The sequence below is a fragment of the Triturus cristatus genome, chromosome 9, assembly GCF_964204655.1.
Source record: "Triturus cristatus chromosome 9, aTriCri1.1, whole genome shotgun sequence".
Classification (NCBI taxonomy): Eukaryota; Metazoa; Chordata; class Amphibia; order Caudata; family Salamandridae; genus Triturus; species Triturus cristatus.
In genome coordinates this window covers 1,097,030,460-1,097,049,676 of record NC_140592.1, presented here as the reverse complement: position 1 = coordinate 1,097,049,676, position 19,217 = coordinate 1,097,030,460, and the positions used below count along the sequence as shown (strand labels likewise).

The window sequence follows — 19,217 nt, the reverse complement described above, 5'->3', positions numbered from 1 at the left end:
CTCAAGGCTGCCTCATCTGAGAGACGAAGCTCAATGTTGGGCCCACTGCAGCCACAGGTGCCAATGCAGATCCAACATGTGCAAATCAGCATGAGGCTAGCAGGATGCACAAGGCCAGAAGACCAAGAAGCTGCAGAACCATACAGGCAGTAACATGGACTTGTGCCCACAACATCAGGATCATAGCTCGAATATCCCAGACTTGTGGCAGGGCTGAAAAGAACTTTTGCACCACTGTGTCCAAGATGGCCAATACAGAGAGAGCAGCAATTACACCTCTAGGTGGTGTAAGACTACCTGTAGAGATGGTGATTCAGGGACCTGTAGTCAAGGTATGGGAATACATGTACTCCTTAACTGTGAAAATTAGCTGCGGCCAAAGACCTCACCTTTGTGAACATCCATGTCACTGAGCTATGGCAGAATCGAGTAAATAGGAGTCCTACAGGTTCAGAACAACATTCAGTCTGTGAGGTGCAGGGCTATGGTGACGAGTGCTTTGAAGATAGCAGTGAGTTTGTTGCTGATAATCTTGCTCCCGAAGTTGAAGATGTGGTGGGAACAGGGATCCGTGGGTGCTCCTGAGTGGACAGAGTTCATGAAGAGTAGTCATTTGTTCAGCATAAATAAGTGTTTTGAGATACTCAGGGGGTTCAAGGAGGGTTTTCAACAGACAACAAGGCTAACATTTAAAATGCTACAAGCGAAATCATATTGGAAAGTTAGATGAAAAAATTACTTACCTGCTGTAGGAGAGTAGGATCTGCACTTATGTTGCCCCCACTTTTTTCTGATGTTAACACTGGTTTCTGGCTCTAGTCTGGCTGGGTCCCTGCTAATCAGGTCCCCAGTCTCTCTAAACAACTTGGAGTGCATATTAAATGCACTAGTGATTGGATACTGTGGTACCTTATGAGCCCCTAGTATATGGTACCTTAGGTACCAAGGGCATAGGTACTTCACAGGCCTACCAGGGGGTGAAGCATGTATTATGCCACCCCTGGGAAGCAGAATAAATCTGACACCACAGGCCTGCTACTGCAGCCTGTGTGTGGTAGCGTTAGCACTCCTCACTGAGGTATAGGTTCCTATATCTCACCATACACACACCTATAAACCTATCAGTCACCCCTAAGGCAGGCCCTAGCAATGCTGAGGGCAGGGTGCTTGGTTTACAATGTGAGGGGGTGCCTCTGCATGAGCAGGGCACCTCTGCAGGTGGCAGAGTCTATTCTCTGTGGCTGTTTGTGGATGCGGTTAAACCATATACTCTTAAGTGCATTATAATCTAGCGGTAAATGCTAACTTTGGAATGACTGCATCAAAACATGTCGTGTTTGGTGTCAAACAACTTGAAATCATACCCCCACACCAGTAACTGGTGTGGGAGTATGATCCCACCCTTCTAGAGGGGAAGACATGTACCTACTGTGGAAACACGGTAGAAATCTGAAAGAGCCCTGGCATCACAAAATGGATGCCACCAGCACAGACACTGAGCTGCCCTCCTGCTGCTGACTGAAACTCGCAGTGGAGGAGGCCCAACAATAGGCATCCTGTCACAGGGAGGTGTAACCACATTCCAGACAGGATTTAGTGTATTGGGGCTGGGTGGGTGCACTCCTAGAGTGCTTTGTAGTCCTGAACTGGGGGAGCAGTAGGCTCCTCTGTGCATATGCCAGCTAAAAACCGGTTCAGGGGCTACCTGCCCCTGCTCTGGCGCGGAACTGGACAAAGGGAAGTGGGTGTAACCACCCACTCCCCTGACCCTCCCAGAGGAGTGGTAATAGAGCTAGTCCCTCCCTTTCCTTTAGTATAAGTTATGGAACCCTTGCCATTGCAAGTTAAATATCCCTGAAATATCCAAGAAGAATCCTGGCCCTTCGACGTTCCACTACCTTTGGTAGACTGAAGAATCTCCCTTGGAGTCAAGGAGTGGCTCCCCTGCTTGCCAGGCACCAAAAACTTGAATCAACGGTCGCAAACTTTCCCGCTGGAGTCCAAAGTCCCTGCAGCCCCGGAAGGGGATTTCCTGACTTCTCGACGGCCATTGTGAGTCCCCAGCAGAGCTGAGGCGAGTGGACCTCACGAGTGACGAGGAACAGCGGTACCGTGCACTATTGTCGAGTGCAACCCCTTCACGACGTTCTACAAACTTGTGCATTGGACCAAGTGTGGTAAAAGCCTCCAGCAGGATTTCCCTCGAAAATCAGAGGCCTACTTCGTCCCGAGTGACTGTGGGCTCCTGTGAAGCGAATCCTCACGAGGAGTCTTCGCAATCCCTTGCCGGCTGGCTTGTGGGTCCCCTGAAGACTTTCTCATCGAACCAAATAGCTCCCCTGGTTGCTCCAGGCCTGCCCTGACTTACCCTCGCTGGGTGAGTTCCTCAGACCTTGCTGGTCTGCACCGCTGACTTTCTTCACATTCCACGAGACTTGCTGTTGCCAAGGCTTGTTGGCTCCAATCCGGTTGCCGACACCTCAGTAAGCTGCAAACTTCGTGGGACACTCCGAATCCGGCTCCTGGTCGTCGTCGATGCCTCCTGGACCTCGTGGCTGAAGAGTCAAAACACCCTTGATCACCTGAAATCACCGACTTCCGTGGGCATCCATCTTCCTGGCCCGGGTCACTGGCAAGTGACTGTGAACACTGTCCCTTCTGCTTTCAGGTCTTCTTCATCTTGAATCCAGCATTGGATTCCACCGGACACTTCTCCAGTCTTCACAAACAACAAAACTTCTTTGGCTTCCATTTAAAACGACGACGCGACCCAACACCAAAAGACACCTATGCACACGGCTTCCCTGGGTGAGGTAACTCGTGCACTCCGGTGCTCCTGTAGGTGTTGGCCCTCGAACTACTTACCTTGTAAGTGGCTTCCTTGTAGACTCTCTAGAAGTACCCTAAAACTTTAAAATTCCAACCACGACTTGCTCTATTGAAATCAATAGGGAACCCGCGGCTGTGTTCTCACACTGCACGCGTTTCCCGAGGGTCCTTTACGTACCTGCCTTGGGTGGATTAGTGAGGCCCCAGCGATTCTACAGGCCCTAGGCCTTGTCCCCTTGCAAGTCGACTTTCCTAAACCTCTTTTTTAGTATATGGTCTGGTACGCCCCTAGGGCCGCAGCCATATTTGTGCTTAACTTATTGTGAAATATTGATATTTGCATATATTCCTGACTTCTAATCTCATAAAGAGATTAGTAGAGTGTGTCTAATAATAAATACATATATATTTGATATATATACCTGTGTGGTGTCTTTCATTTGGTAATTCATGAGATTATAAGGTAAAACAAGCTGCTTTACATTCCTCTGAGACTTAGCCTGAAGGCTGCTCTCCACAGCTACCACTAGGATAGCTTTCTTTAAAAGGTTGTCTTAAACCTATCTACCATAAGAGTCGAATTGGACTGGTGCAAGGTGGCCACTATAACTAGTGACCAGCATATGCCAGGCCAACTTCTCACACCTGCTGTAAACATCTTTCTGGTGGATACTCTACCTGCAGTTTCCACACCTGTAGAACAACTCCAGGCGTCAGACTGGATCAAGAAACTGCAAAGCTTCGAGGTCACAAGTGGAAGGCGCTGGATTTGGATAGCACCCTCTGTTTTTTTCCAAGCCTTTGAGGCAAAAGTTTAGAATGACATCAGAAACTTTTTTTCACAGTCCCAAAAGAATGCACAAGGGAATCTTATTAATTGATGTGTAGAAATCATCCATCAAATGGGGAGGTGGGCAGAGGCAGCTTCTGTGCTATGGCGGAAGAGCATCGCCCCCCCACACCACCCCAAAAAAACGTCAGGAAAGGAAAAATACAACACTAATTTGAATTTCGCATTTACGGTCGTCTGGGGGGCGGGGCCTGGTGAGTGACAACACTGAGGAGAGTGGTGTGTGCTCTCCCTTCACTGCACATGACTGATTGGCTGGCCGTTTCAGGCCGGCCAAACTGTCATGTGCAGTGAAGCTCTTTCCAACCCCAGCTACCTTGAGGGGTTGGAGAGAGAAGGCAGTCTGTCCTTGAGCGCTAATCGAGAGCGCTCCAGGACAAGCAGCTTCAGGATTGGCCGGAATATTTTTTATCCCCCCCACTCCCTTCGCAACCCCTATGCCCACCTCAACACCACGCCGCCTGCCCCGCAACTCGCAGAAAATACCAGCCGCTACTGGAGGTGGGTGGGACGGACAGGAAACTGCAGGGAGACAGAGTATCCACAAGAAAGATTGTTACCGCAGTTAAGTAACATTTAATCCTGATGGCTACTTCTACCTCCAGATTCCACAGCAACGTCCCATCTAGGATGAGTGTTGATGGATGATCATACCAGGAAGTCCAGTAGGATCCACGGGGCGAATTTACCATCCTTTCTCACTTCGGAATTGAGACAACAGTGTTTAGTAAATATGTGAAGGCAGGCCCAGGTTGCCGCCTTGTAAATATCCACAATGGGAACCCCCTGGGCGAGAGTAAAAGTGGTATATTTGGCTCTGGTTGAATGAGCACGGATCACTTCAGGCGGTTCTATCTTGACCAAGGCATAGCAAGTTGTAATGCACAAAATTATCCATCATATTAGCATCATCTTCTGAACCACTTTCCCCTTTTAGGCACCACTTTAGCCAATGAAGAGCTGATCATTCAATCTGTGTTCCTTAGTGAAATCAATATAGTAAATACCCGCTCTCTTAGGATCTAACTGATGCAACTGCTCCCCCTCTTTTGTGGGATGAGGTGAAGGGTAAAAAGTGTGCAGTGATGATGGACTGAGCAAGACTAAAGGGAGTGACCACTTTGTGTTATGAATCATTGTTGCTTTCCTTCTCAAACGTTTCCGAGAGAAATGTTGAGAAAGGAGGACAGCTAAGGGCTTGTAACTCGTGGACCCTCCTAGGAGAAGTTATTGCAACCAAAATTACACTTTTGACAGATAACAAGGGAGTGGGATGAAAAAGGTTAGTCAAGCCCATGAGAAAACACATGTTCACTGGGTACTTAAACAGGGATGGCTGATCAGGCAGACAAGGCGGCTAAATAACCCTTCACAGTACCAATGGCACTTCCCCTCTGAGCCAGGGAAAGCTCAAATCACATGAGATAGCTTGGCCTGCAAAGGATTCACACCACTGCACCTATACCAGGCAACAAAGTTGCATCATCTGCCATAATTGACTGTCTTAGTGGAGGGGCACAGCATGAAAAGATGATGTCTACTACCTCCTGTGGCAGCCTAAAGGAGCTCAGTTGCCCCCACTCAATCTCCAAGCATGTAGGTGGAGGTTTCAGAGATTAGGGTTCAGATTCATTCCCCCCCGACTGGGAGGAAAGATCCAGCCTCAATGGCAGGCGGAGCAGAGGACACGTGGAGAAGAGCCAGAGATCTACACACCACCCCCTTCTCATACAATCCGGGGCAATGAGAATGACTTGGGCCTGTTCTTGGCGAAATCTTCCTCGAAATTCGAGGAATCAAGGGTGTAGGGGAAACCCATAGAGCAGCTGAAAGTTCTACTTCAACTGAAACGCGCCCCAAAAGCTCCCCTTAACGGATACTGGAAGGTGTAAAACTGCAGGCAGTAAGCATTTTCTGAGGAATCAAAGTCCACCTGAGGAGTGCCTCACTGGGTGAAGATGTTCTGGACTACCTCCGGTAAAAGACGCCACTTGTGATCGGCAAAATGATGCCATCTCAGACTGCCGGCGCTGCCAATCAGAGACCTCGCTAGGTGAATGTCAGTAAGCCAGATCCCTTGGTAGTGTGCCCAAGACCACAGTCTCAACACTTCCAGACAAAGGAGATGAAACCCTACTTCCCCTTGCTTGTTGACATACCACACCTCGGTCATGTTGTCAGTCAAGATCAGGATGGACTGGCAAACAATAGAGGGGAGGATATCCTTGAGTGCCAGCCGAATTGCCTGCAATTCCAGCAGGTTGATAAGAAGCACCTGCTCTTCTGGAGACTAGAGGCCCCGATCTTCAGCTCCTCCAGATGAGCAACCCACCCTGGGGTGGAGGCATCAGTCACTACTGTAGCCTCAGCTGGCAGAGAAGTGAAGGCTGTCTCATATGTCAGGTTCTCCTCTTTCTCCCACCAAGCCACTTCCACCGCAGTGCTGGGGGAGATCTTGATGGAGTCCGCTAGATCTCCCCCGTAGTCTAGCCACTGCCTGCGGAGGCACCACTGCAGAGCCCGAATGTGCCAATGTATGTGCGTGACTAGGAGAATGTAGGAAGCTAGCTGACCTAGGAACCGCAGGACCCTCAAGACTAGAATTGTCATGATGGTTGGAAGAAGAGACTCATATCCAGGAGGCCTAAGACTCTGTGAAGGTGGAAAGACGAGCAGATGATTGGTGCCAAGGAATGACCCTATGACTCTATGAGGAGGACATACTTAAGATTTGGGCTCGTTGATCGAAAAGCCTAGGTTGAACAGCAGAGATTTCGTCGACTTCAGATGGCACAACACCAACTCTGGCGAATTAGCTTCGAGGAGCCATTCGTCTAAGTATGAAAAGATGGAGATGCCTGAACCTCTGAGATGGACCACCACCACTGCCATCCCTTTAGTGAAGACTCAAGGTGCCTATGTCAGTCCAAAGGGTAGTACCGCAAATTGGTAGTGAATAGAGCCTACCAAAAATTGTTGGCGCTTCCAATGAGACTTAAAGACAGTAATGTGAAAGTACACATCTTGCAACTCTAGGAACATCATCCAGTCCCCACGCTCCAAAGCCAGCAGAACCTGAGCTAGGGTCTGCATCTTGAACTTTTTCTTCTTGAGGAAAAAGGTCAGATTCCTAAGATCCAGGATAGGGCAGAGACTGCTGTCTCCTTCCTGGGCACCAGGAAATAATGTGCATAACAACCTTGGTTTGTTTTCCTTCTTAAGAGCAAGCTGCACTGCTTCTTTAAGAAGGAAAGCTGCCACCTCCTGTTGCAGGATGGTCAGGCAGGGAGAGAGGAGAATGGGGGGCAGGATGGTAGGTGGAACGTGTAGAAAGGGGAGGGAGTCACCCTTTTCTACAAATTGTAGGACAAATTGGTCCGAAGCAGTAGCCTTCCAGTCCTGTAGAAAATTGACACTCTTCCTCCCACAGGCCTCGCGTGGGTTTGAGAAAGAGAACTGGGCCTGGTTTACTGGGAGGTGGGGGGAGGGGAGGGTGAGGAGGGTTGCAGACTAGATCTCCGACCTCTTGCCTTGCCATGGCTTTAGTACTATCTGACAAGTGGATTCTGCTGCTGTTATAGAAGGGACGGTGGGTATTGGCAGGAACTAAAGGAGAATCTTCCAAAGCCTCAAAAGGGACAAAAGCTTCTACAGTTCCTAGGAAGAAGAGGCTGCAAGCCTAAGGATCTTGCAGCGGCTTTGCAGGCCTTAAACCTTTCCAGTGCAGAGCCTGCTTCATCCCTAAAGAGGCGAACGCCAACGAAAGCAAGATCCATGTGAATAGCTTCGAAATCTGAGAACAAAATGTGATGTTCTAAGCCAAAGCATTCTGTCTTACTGAGATGGAGGTGCCCTTAGCTCTGGCGACCAAATCCGCAGTATCCAAGCTGGATTTCAAGATGTGCAGCGAAGCATTCTGGCTATCCACTATGACTTCATTAAGTGTTCTTTCATGTCAGATGGGACATGAGGAAGTATTACTTGTGCAATGTCCCACAAAGCATGCAAGCAATTTGCATTAAGGGATTTGAGAGCCATGTTCCCAGCTGAGAGAACTTTCTTCCCCCAAGCCTCCATCTGTTTAGAATCCTTGTTAGAAGGGAATGTCGGAAAATTGTCACAAGATTGTGTCCCTGAACAAGAGGCTTTTATAACTAGGCTTTCCGGAGATGGATGAGAAGTCAAGAAGGCTGGGTTGAAAGGAGCCAAACTATACCGGCAGGGAGGCGTTTCACTGCTGGGGATGAAGAGGGTTTCTCGAAAACCCACTAGTACTGTGTCTAACAGAGAATTGTTGAATGGGAGAAGCAGCTCGCCGAAGAAATCAGAACCTCAGCAAGTACTTTAGTTTTTGTAGTTGTCTCAGGTCCGGCACCTCAGCAGCCTTGAGCATCACTTTGTGGAGTGAGGTAACCCAGTGGAATAATCCATAGCGAGTTTGGGCTAGGTGTCCAGCCTGATTGCAGGTGAGTGTTCTTTAAAATACAGGAGGTCGTGCAAGGGATTGCCGTCAGAAAAGTGCTCTAGTGGGTTGAAGTCCGCTCCATATTTTTTTGGGGAGGCAGGCTCTTTAAAGAATTCTCTGGACCTCTTGACGTCTGGCTGTGGTGCCATAGCTCCGTATCCAGAGGATGGCAAACATGGCCTTAGGAAACATAGCAGGATCCGCACTAAGCGCTGGAAAGTTGGGAAATGCCAACACCGGTGCTGAAGGAATCGCTGGCATCTGGACTGGTGGTTGGTCCAGAGCCAGTTCCTCAATGATGCTTGGAGGATCTTCCAAGAGGATAAGGACAAGCTCCATCTCAGACGACGAGCATCCTGCTGAAGAGGGAAAGCGTTGATGAGATCTACTTCTAGGCCACTTTGTGGCCTTTTTCATGTGCTTGAGGTGCCTTTGCCCTGATGATGTCAATAGAGACCGGGTTGTTGAGACCGTTTTCGGTAACATCGATAGTCCTTTGCCAGGCCATAAACAACTTGGCCTTGTGTTCCTTAATGGCCTTAGGGTGCATACTGAAGTAAGAGGAACAGAACTTAGTGGTGTGTTCAGAGCCCAGACACCACAGACAAATGGCATGGGTAACTGTGATGTACATTTGTCCTTTATAGTTCCTGCAAGGCTTAAACCCAGACTTTTTTGGGGGACATATTCTCTTTTAAAGAAGGTACTGAATATATAGAATTTGTGAGGAATGATTTTCCTAAGAAGAGAAGCTCCGGATCCACGTTGATGGCATGGATAAAAGGGAACAAACATCGGTATGGCAAGGCGGGCGCTATATAGGCTCAGGAGGCGTCATCTTCGGGCACTGACTGAATCCAGCACCCTCTACTGGCGACCTAGTAGCTTTGAACTTTCCTAATTCAGTCTGATGCCTGAATTGTTCTACAGGTGAGGAATCTGCAAGTAGAAGTATCCATTGGAATATAATATGATCACAGATGCACTATACTAGCCCAGTTGAGGTAGCCACAGAACAACTTTAAAACCCGTGGGCCCAAGACTAGTGCGCTATGTTTAAACTTAGGTTCTACACTTTGGTGGTGAGTAAGCAATGACATTTCAATGCATAAAAAAACCAAGCTTTTTTCTGCATTTTTTCAAAATCCATTGTACGCTGGTGCTTCAATTTATCATAAAAAGCAAACTAACTTTATCTGCATCAATAGACCACTGGGTGGCAGATATGGAAATACCGATTTCAAAGATTTGAACTCAATATTGGAGCACACCCCACACACCTCCAGAAATGCCAGGTTTAAGCACATACAATTTTGTTTGCATAGAGTATATGTAACACCTAAACATATACACATGATGTTCCCAACAGCACAGGCAGAGTGTTCCCTGTGTAGTGTGGTGTGGTGGATGCCAACTTCTACCATATGACTTGGGCATGCCAGGCCTTCTTTTGGTACTGGGAAGCTGTTTTCCAGTATTACAAGGGCCACTTACTGTACACTATTGGGCCTTTTCCCCAGACCCAAAATGAGAGTCAATACGTCACGGTTCCTTGATCTAGCCTTGATACAGGCTTGTCGCAAAATAGCAATCTCCTGGAAATCTACTACGCTGGCATACTGAGGTAATAAATTGTGCAGAATGTGACGAGACAGCTCTCCAAAGGGAGATGTAACATGGCCTTAGAGCATCAGAGCATGTTCAAGCCTGGCACACCATAGTGCAGGATTTCCACCTAACAGATAACATGGGTAAGACACTCCCTCCACCCAGGTCAGCCAACCTTAGAAAGTGGAGAGAACAGCAAGAACGAAATAGGATCCCCCGTTGGGTCTGACAAATTCCCTACATGCCCTCTAGAGTACTGAAACTTATTATCCCACACTTGCCCAACGTTATCCCCACAGCCATTTACCCCTCCATGGTGTGGTGATCGCTGGCTAATTGAGCAGCCCTCCGCAAGACACCAATCGGGTTTGGTGTGTTCCATTTGTTTCATGTTTTTTCACCTGTTTGAAACAGTGTTAGTTATGAACTATGCTGAGGAGAGTAGATAATGTCCATGTGTCCCAGGAAACAGAACCATTCTTGCTTTGTATAGTATGGTTGGAATTATTAATACATCATCTTTGTAAGGACTAGTGGGGCTCCCTCCCCATCCTCCTATTGCTTGTACCACTGGAAGACAATATTGAATTGACTGAGGGCGAAGACTGGGCAGCGATGTCATTGTACCACTTTACTGTTCAAAAAATGCAAAAACACTAAAATAATGTTTAAAAAAAACATTATTCACATCTACATTTTTAATGCATTTTAGGCAACCTGCTCTTTAGTGGGCATGAAGCGTTCAGCTCAATGTTAAATAGAATCATTCTAAGCCTGTGGGGCCAGCCAACCCTACCGTCTGAACATAAATGGATTGAGCGTCTGTGGTAGATCCTTAGCATGTAGAAGTTCTGGGAGCTGGTGCGAGGGCAGGAATAAACTTTCACTAAGCAATGGGAAGGTCTCTTAAACTACGTCAGTGAGGTTACAGGAGCTGTTGTGCCCGAAGTGAAGCCGGACACTGAGACTCCATAGTTCCTCTAAGCTTGAGGACTATTACACTCAATGGCGCAGCTTGGTCAGTAAGATTGTAGGTGGGCGGGCGGTTGGGGGAGGGATTCAGATTTTCCAAAAATCACACTGCCATATAATATTGAAATATATTATATGACAAGCAGAGCGTGTGAGAGGGGCTTAAAGGTAAGTGGAAAGAGAGAGCAATATGGTTTGGTAGGGGTGATTTTCAAACAGAGATGGGTAGAGTATGTGTGAGTTTTTGTCTGTGTGATTGTAAAAATCCAACAGACACCTCACCAAATCCGATTGAGAGCATCTGCACCCAACTATTTACCTGAAAATACATTTATTAAGGGCTGTTATACCACAAGCACCCCCCTGACGCTACGCTCCTCATAACACTGGAGTCCGACAGCGACACAGAGACTGGCTGGACCCCGGAATGGCTGACCATAAATTCTCAGAGGCCTACCTCACAACTGAAATGGTGTGAATATTTGATGTGGGGGCCCTGGGGGTGGGGGAGGTAGGGCAGATAGCTTGTGGATGGGAGCCTTGAAGCATGGTGTTATTAGGGGCTATCTTGATGTTTACACATATAATGGACAAGTCTACTTATGATGCTTTAAAGATGTTTGAACACAATGTCAAAAGGTTAATTAAAATGTATTCAAACCTGATGTTAAATGTAAAGCTTCATGCTTCAGTTTGGTCACACAGATCGTCTCGCACACACAATGGCTTAATTCTGAAAATTGCTTTTCGAAGCAGTGTATGTGATAGAATCGAGGCCTGGGTGCTGTAATATTTGCAAGAAGGGAGAATAAAAAGCAGTACTTGCCGAAATGTAGTAAGACTAGGAGCAATGTAGCTTGTCGTGCAGGCTTGAGGTGGATTGTTAGTGGCCTTCGGGAGAGACAGTGTCATGGTCGCTCAGACTGCAGTAGAGATACACAGCAGAACCTCTCTCCAGAAGCTGCAACCGCGGGTGCTGAAGCATCAGTCTGTTGGTCTTAGAAGGGACTTCCCTTTTTTGATACACTCCGGAGTGCTGTTCACTTGAGGCAACCAAACCACTGGTACCCGTCATCTCGTACGCTTTCATTTGATTGCCCTGTTGTGATTCCTACTATAAGCTGTGCAAGGGTAGTCTGGGTTGCTATCTGGAGTGATTGTAGTTTCATAGTTGATACTTTGTAGCTACATATTTGGCTATAATGAAAGTAATATTGAAAAAAACTAACATAAAAGTGCCTTTACAATATGTTCAGCTCATGTGTCTGAGTTTCATACCTTGGTCTTTGGTACAACATACACATTCTTCTACCCAAAGTAATACACATACCCACAGGCACACCCGCTTTGCATCCTAAAAACAAAAGTACCCATGTTTAAGGGTGGGAGGGAAGAGAGTGCTTGCTTTTTTTTTATCTGACACAGTTGATATATAAGCTTTAGTAAGCCTGGTCCTTAAATAAAACTTTAACATTCGTAATCCCTCCCTAGTTTGTAACAGTTTCTCTGTTTGTTACTCAAGCTCTCAGGCTTTTGGTAAGCTGTTTTTGCATTTATTTCCTGCAGTGCTTTAATGGTATGAAAAATCTACAAATCCAAAAGCAGTCTTTTTTTCTTAGGACACACCCCTTTGCATTCTAATTTCAAGATGAAAATATATATTTTGTATTCTCATTTTAAATAATAATAAATGCATACTTTCGTGGCTACTGCCATTACAAGATATTAATATGTAAACTCATCTTAAAAACCCAAGTATTCATCTCACTTAAAGCACCATATTTACAGTTTTGAAAGAAGGTGCTAAAAGGTCATTATCTATAGGAGGCAAGTGGGGCGATAAAATGATAAATTACTCATTAATTTATTATCTGCACTGGCCCATGTGGCCAGTTATTAAACATCTAGCTTTAAAATTTGCAAGAGCTATATGAAAACATTTGATAGTTCTTGTTCCAGTAAATAAGCAACAAAGAGTTAGAAAAACCTTTTTAAAAATGTGAATACAACAAGCAGACAAACCAGAGGTACACACTAGAGATCAGAATATTTGGGGAGCGAATCACAAGCGTTTAATATGGGGAACCAGTGACCGAACTCTACTATTACACTATGGATTTGGACCTGTCTAAATTTTAGGTTTGAGCATCGAGTGACATATGACACGTAAATGCTATTTACAACCACCATCACACAAGCAATAAATAAATAATATATCATAAGCTCCCTTTTAATTTCTAAAAGAGCCATTTTCCCTGTGGAATTTATGAAGCCGATTCCTGCTGCTGGATGAGTATTAAAAGTACTGTAATTTAGGATTTCATGCAGGACTACATAGCTGTAACACTGGCAGCTATTCCATTTCTTAGCCAAACCTTTAGTCTATTTAGTTTTTATAGTACCCACCATGTGCTAAAAAACAAGAGACTCAACGACAATTGCCCAGGGATGCTTTGCCAAGTACTAGCTTGGGATGGGAGAAAGACTGCGAATCATAAGACTTGTATTGAAGACAAAAGGTTGACTTGGGTGTTAAGATGCTAATATGAACATTATACACATTAAAGAATCATCCAAAATTCAGAATCTAGAGCATTCATGAGAAGAGTACACAAAAAAGAAAACAAACTAATTGAAACATACCTGAGCCTATTTCTGTAAACCATGAGGAGGCAGAGCTTAAGTTGATGGTTTCAAACTGAACAACTTGATCGGACTCGAACCCTTTACTTATCGAAACACAAACCATTGGATAATCTTGCTCTGGTATTACCAGCATTTCAAATACTTTTAAAGGGCTTGGAAGAGGAAAATCAAAGTGCTGAAAAACATTTGAAAAAAATGTTAAATTTAAAGTGAAGCATTTATATGCTGGAGGCAACAATCTACAACACATTTTTCTGTGGATGAAATGTTAGCACCTAAACATCCAACATTCTTGTAGCTTGTGCTGCAGCAGATTTCCCCCACTTTGAATATTTCACACCTCCAGGTGGTGAATGTACCAAAACAAAGAATAAATTACTTAGATTTGCTATGGAGGGTCGGGGGTGTAGAACGCACAGCCTAGTCTCCCCCCAGGAAACTCCATAGAGGGGGAAGTCAGGCCAGGAATTAGGATTGGTCAGTTTAGGGGCGGGCGGGAGCTAGAGAGGAGATAACAGGTTGCAGGGGTGTTGGTGGTAGTTGCGGGGAGAGAGGGGGTGGAGAGTCAGATGTGGGTCTATCCAACCTGAGGGGGGTAGCGTAGGAGAAAGGAAGACGGTGTTTGGGATGTCTTTGACAGGATAAAGAGGCTTCATTGGAGGATGCTTTGATAAAGGAAGTGAGAAAGAACCTGGGAATGGAAGGAGGTCATTGATTGAAAGGAAGAGTGAAGCAAGATGGTGTGCTGGGATGAAAGCTTGATGAGAAGCGAGAATTGTGGGGTGAACAAGGGGATTACGTATTAAAGATATTTGAGGTTAAATTAATACTGTTGATAAGGAGTACGGCGTATGATTACTTCACAAATGCGCGTTCTGGTAGACACTCTGTTGAACCGCAGAATCCTCACCTCGTGAACCTCCCTAGGTGTCAGACTGAATCGGAAAACTCTTGCAAAAACTCCTATACACTGGAAGGGAAGGAGCAACATGCTGACATCAGCCTATTTACTGGTCTTTTCTGTGCCCTTTACTGACAGCTTCAGGACACTGACAGTTTGCATAATCTAATTTGGAGCTACCATTTATTCAGTACTCAAATGCACACACATTTTGTGTGATAACTAAATAAAGTGTCATCTAGGATGTAAGCTTAATGGTAGCCTTTTATTTTTACTTTTGAGTGCTGAGATTATTTGCAGCCATATTAATTATCATCTCTGCATATGCTAGTTGTTCAGGATAAGCTAAGCTTAGGTGTAACTGATAGTTTAGGAAAGCCATGAATATAGTTCTGTATTTTTCCATATTGAATCTACTTGTCTTGCATTACAATTTGTATTGTTCTGTGGATGTAGTGCTTTGAAATGTTTTGGGGTAGATATTTATAGAAGTAATAGACACTCCTTAGTAAGGTCGCATGTACATCTGACAGAGAGACATTGTTAGATGTGTGGTTTATTTTAACATAAAACACAAATATAGTTTCATAATAAAATGTTCCAAGGCCCACTTTTCCATCAAATATTCGTGATAGGTTTGTGACTGGGACAGTAGTTTCTTTTTTTGAAATTCTTTTTATTAACAATTCAGTTAATATATTCATCAGGAGATAGTTACATCACATCACAGTATATCCCATTACCAGCAAATGAACACAGATAAATGTACTGTTTGCAACACAATCTCTACCTATTCTGTTTCTCTTCCATCCTGCGTATAGGCCTCTGTAGATCTGCCAGGCCCCCCATATCTTTTCCCACTTCTTCGGACACCCCCTGCTCTTGTATATTGTCTGTTCTGCCTGTCTAAACCAGTCTAGATCGGTTTTTTATTCTTTTATTGTTGGCAGATCAATTGCTCTCCATTTCCTCGCTACATTCTGCTTAGCTACCCCAAGCGCTAGTGTCACCCATTGTCTTGTGTGTCTAGGCCAGTCTTCCTCTCCGGCTATCATAAGTAGCACCCATTTCGGCAATAGGTGCACCTCTACTCCTATAACCACTGCTAGGACCTCCCCAACTTTCGTCCAGAATACTTGCAATTTTGGGCAATCCCAGATAAGATGATAGAAGGTACCCTCCATTCCACACCCCCTCTGACACTTTGCATCATCACATCTCTTCATACGGTGTAGCGCTGTTCTGGGGTAGTACACTTGGTGCAGCACTTTTAACTGTACTAATCTAAATCTTGCCCTGATCGCCGCCTCCCTGGGGTCTTGCAACGCATCTGTCCATTCTTTGTCAAGCTGACCCATGTCTTCCTCCAAGGCAGCCCTCAGCGAAGTCAATGTGTCAGGAGCATTGTTGATAATTTATTTGTATATCAGGGAGATGGCCTTTTCAGTCAGTGGCTCGGTCAGTATTCTGTCCTCTAGGGGCACAGTTTCTGCCAGTGCTTGCCCCTCCATGATGTGGGTACATATGGCGTGACCTAGCTGGAGGTATCTCAGCCACTCCCCTTTATTCATGTCATACTCAGTCTGCAAGGTAGAAAATGTAATGTATGCTTTGTCCCTCCATACATCCCCAAGGATTTCTATGCCCAGGAGCTCCCATTTTACAAAACCCTTCAATTTGTCAACTGATTTCAGCCCAGAACCCACTCAGAGTGGGGACATCCCCGTCAGCTTCTTTTTCAGTCCCAGAAATGTTGTTGCCCCCCGCCAACTAACGCCACTGTCCTAGGGTGGTGTGTTGCTCGCCCAGCATGTAGCGTAGAAAAGTGACGTGACATCCCTTACCCATGGCGAGTCTATCCACTCTGTAGGCTGGTTCTGATCGTTCTGCAAACATCCATCCGTTCACCGTCACTAGTTGGGCCGCCCAGTAGTAGCTACGGATATCCGGTATTGCCAGTCCCCCCTCATAAACCCCTCTTTGCAGTTTACAGAGTGCGATCCGGGGTGCCCCCCCCATTCCACAACAACGTGTGCAATTCAGCTTTCACCCTTTGGAAGTATGACTGGGGCACCTCGTAGGGTGTATTCTGTAGCGCGTATAACAGCCGGGGGAGACTCATCATCTTAAACAATGCTGCCCGCCCCAAAGGGTAGGGTCAGACAATGTTTAACATCCATTATTAACCTATCTAGTTTTGCGCCAAGATTACGATCTCGTGTTACGTATATTCCTAGATACTTAAACCCTTCCGTCTCTACCGGGACTACACATCTAGATGTTAACTCTGGGGCACCCCCGGCCAGGGGGAAGAGCAGTGATTTATGCCAATTAATTTGGTATACTGAGTATACCCCATATATTCTAAGCATCTGTAATATCTTGTCAACCGACTGGGGAGGCCTCCAAATGTACATTAGGACATCGTCAGCGTATAAGGAAATGCGTTCCTCCCCAATAGGTATCCCCCATATCAAGGGGTCTCGGCGTACCCATGCCGCCAGAGGTTCTAAAGTCAAGACAAATAACAAGGGGCACCCCTGTCTTGTGCCTTTCTGAAGCGGAAACACTCTCGACACTGTGGCATTGACTCGAACCCTAGCTAGAGGGTGTTGGTAGAGTAGTCTCACCAATCCTATGTACGCCGGTCCCACTCCCAGTTTCTGAAACACTGAAAAAAGATAGTTCCACTACAAACTATTGAAGGCCATTTTGGCATCCAGGGAGAGAAGCGCAGTCTGGTCATCCGATGTGGACTCTGTAAGATGTAGCACCCCAAACAGCCTACGCAAATTGAGTCTGGTCCCTCTTTGCGGCATAAACCCCGATTGGTCCGGGTGCAGTAGTGAGATAATCACCTTACCCAGCCGCATGGCCAAGAGTTTCGCTAGAACTTTAACTTCGAAGTTGAGTAGAGAGATGAGTCTGTATGAACCACACTCCATAGGTGGTTTACCCTCCTTCGGGATTACAACAATTACTGCCGTCCGCTGATCTGCAGAAAGTAAACCTTCTGTTTTGCCCCCCCTCTAGTATTGCTACCAGATGATCCGTCGAGCTCTCTATTAGGCATTTATACATCTCGACCAGAAGTCCATTTGGCCTGGCTGCCTTGCCCGACTATCGATAGGGTAGCTGCTTTGATGACGAGGGCTGTAACATCCTCCTCCAACATATCCCTGTCCTCCTCTGACAGTGGTGGGAGCTTAATATCCCACAAAAAGTCACTACAATCTTGTTCCGTTTTGGTGGAGAAGGAGGCATATATCTGCTCGTAATGCGTTGCAAATCCCTCTGCTACTTCCATCCCCATGACCAGGTTCTGTCCCTTTTAATTTATCAAGCCTGGTACCCATCTACCATCCGCCCCTCGCTTGTCTAACCATGCCAACAGTTTATCTGCTGTGTCCCCAACATCGTATAATCTGAGTTGTGTGCCTAGTGCTCGAGCTTTGGCGCTTTCCTCCAAAATATCTCCTAATCCTTTTTGACGGAGCCGCAGGCGGTGCTGCCCGCCTGGCGAGATCCGTACTACCTGGGATTCCAGTACTGTTATTTCATCTTCCAGAGTTTGGCCCTTAAGAGCTATCTCTTTTCTTTCTGCCCCTGCCCTTGCTTGAATCTTTTTACGGATCTCTATCTTGAAAGCCTCCCACAATGTCACTTTAGAATCTACAGAGCCCACGTTCTCTGCAAAAAAAGAGGTCTGCTCCCTCCATGGTATCTTCCCTGAATACTTCGTCTTTAAATAGCCATTGGTCTATCCTTGGAGCTAGTAGTGTGTGGGATGGTAGTTTCACCCACAAAAATAATTTAGTAGTAACGTTAAATTATTCCTCTGGAAAACTGCTGACTGATGTGATAGTGATGTACCATGGAAGACCGGAGTGCTGATCTCAAAGTCGTCCAGGTAACCACCGAAATCTAAAGTGGATCCTTCACCGACATTTGTATGAGGAAGGAACAACAGGCTGACACGTCAGAGTGGCCTCCGACACCAAAGATGAGTCTCACAACTGTCAACCCTGGGCCAGTACCTCTTTACCGGAAACATTGAGATCAGAAGCTGATAAAGAAAAGCCTCTAAAAAGGATGAATATGGGACTTGGTATTGTTGATTGAAAATCCCAGAGTAGACAGTAATGATAGCATTGTCTAAATGCGATCCAAGACGAGCTGAGATGAAGCCCTCATTTTACAGACAGTTGTTAACGTACAGGAATACATAGACTCCGACTGGCAAAGATTGGCCACCACTACCAACATAACTGTTAGAAAGAACGAGGTGGCGGAAGTCAGGATGAAGGGAAGGACTAATAATAAAAGTGATCCACGCCCACTACAAAGTGGATATACTTTCTTTAGGGCTGTAGTATCACCAAATTAAAGTATGCCTCCTGCAGTTCTAGGGTCACCATTCAGCCTTCAGGATACAAGGCCAGCAAAACCTTAGTGAGGCATCACTTTGAATGGCTCCTTCTTGAAGATCTTGCGCAAGACACGGAGGTCCAAAATATGTCTCAGACTCTCATCCTGGGGACTATGAAATATCTGGAATAGCGACCCAAACCACTCTCCACTTTGGGTACGATTTCAATCACTCCATTGGCAAGCAAAATCTTCACCTCTTTAGGACAGAATAGAAGCATTTGCAAAAGACTGTGCACAAACTGGAAAAACATGATAAACAAAAAGGGAAGGATAACCTTTTTGTAGCAATTTTAAGGAACCATTGGTCTGATAAAACAGAGTACCAGTGGAGCAGACAGTCTTAAATGTGTCCTCATACTTGCCCCAATCAGCTGATGAATGGGAAACTGAAGTGCCTTGGCGGCAGCGGATGGGGTGATAAGGAGGGTGACTGCAGCCTGCAATAAAGCACCATGAAAAGGACATCTGTACACAAGCATGACATGACAACGCCATTGGTAAAAACAATTGGTAGT

The 19,217-nt window shown here is 45.9% G+C and overlaps 1 protein-coding gene across 2 annotated transcripts in view; it reads right to left on the bottom strand.

The window, feature by feature from the left end:
* Positions 1–19,217, bottom strand: part of MAP4K5 (mitogen-activated protein kinase kinase kinase kinase 5) — a 525,125-nt gene that overhangs the window by 79,204 nt on the left and 426,704 nt on the right. For both annotated transcript variants that reach the window (XM_085626992.1, XM_085626993.1), the window contains one exon: positions 13,368–13,545. In XM_085626992.1, the coding sequence (XP_085483118.1) occupies positions 13,368–13,545 (178 nt within the window). The remainder of the gene's footprint in view (positions 1–13,367; positions 13,546–19,217) is intronic.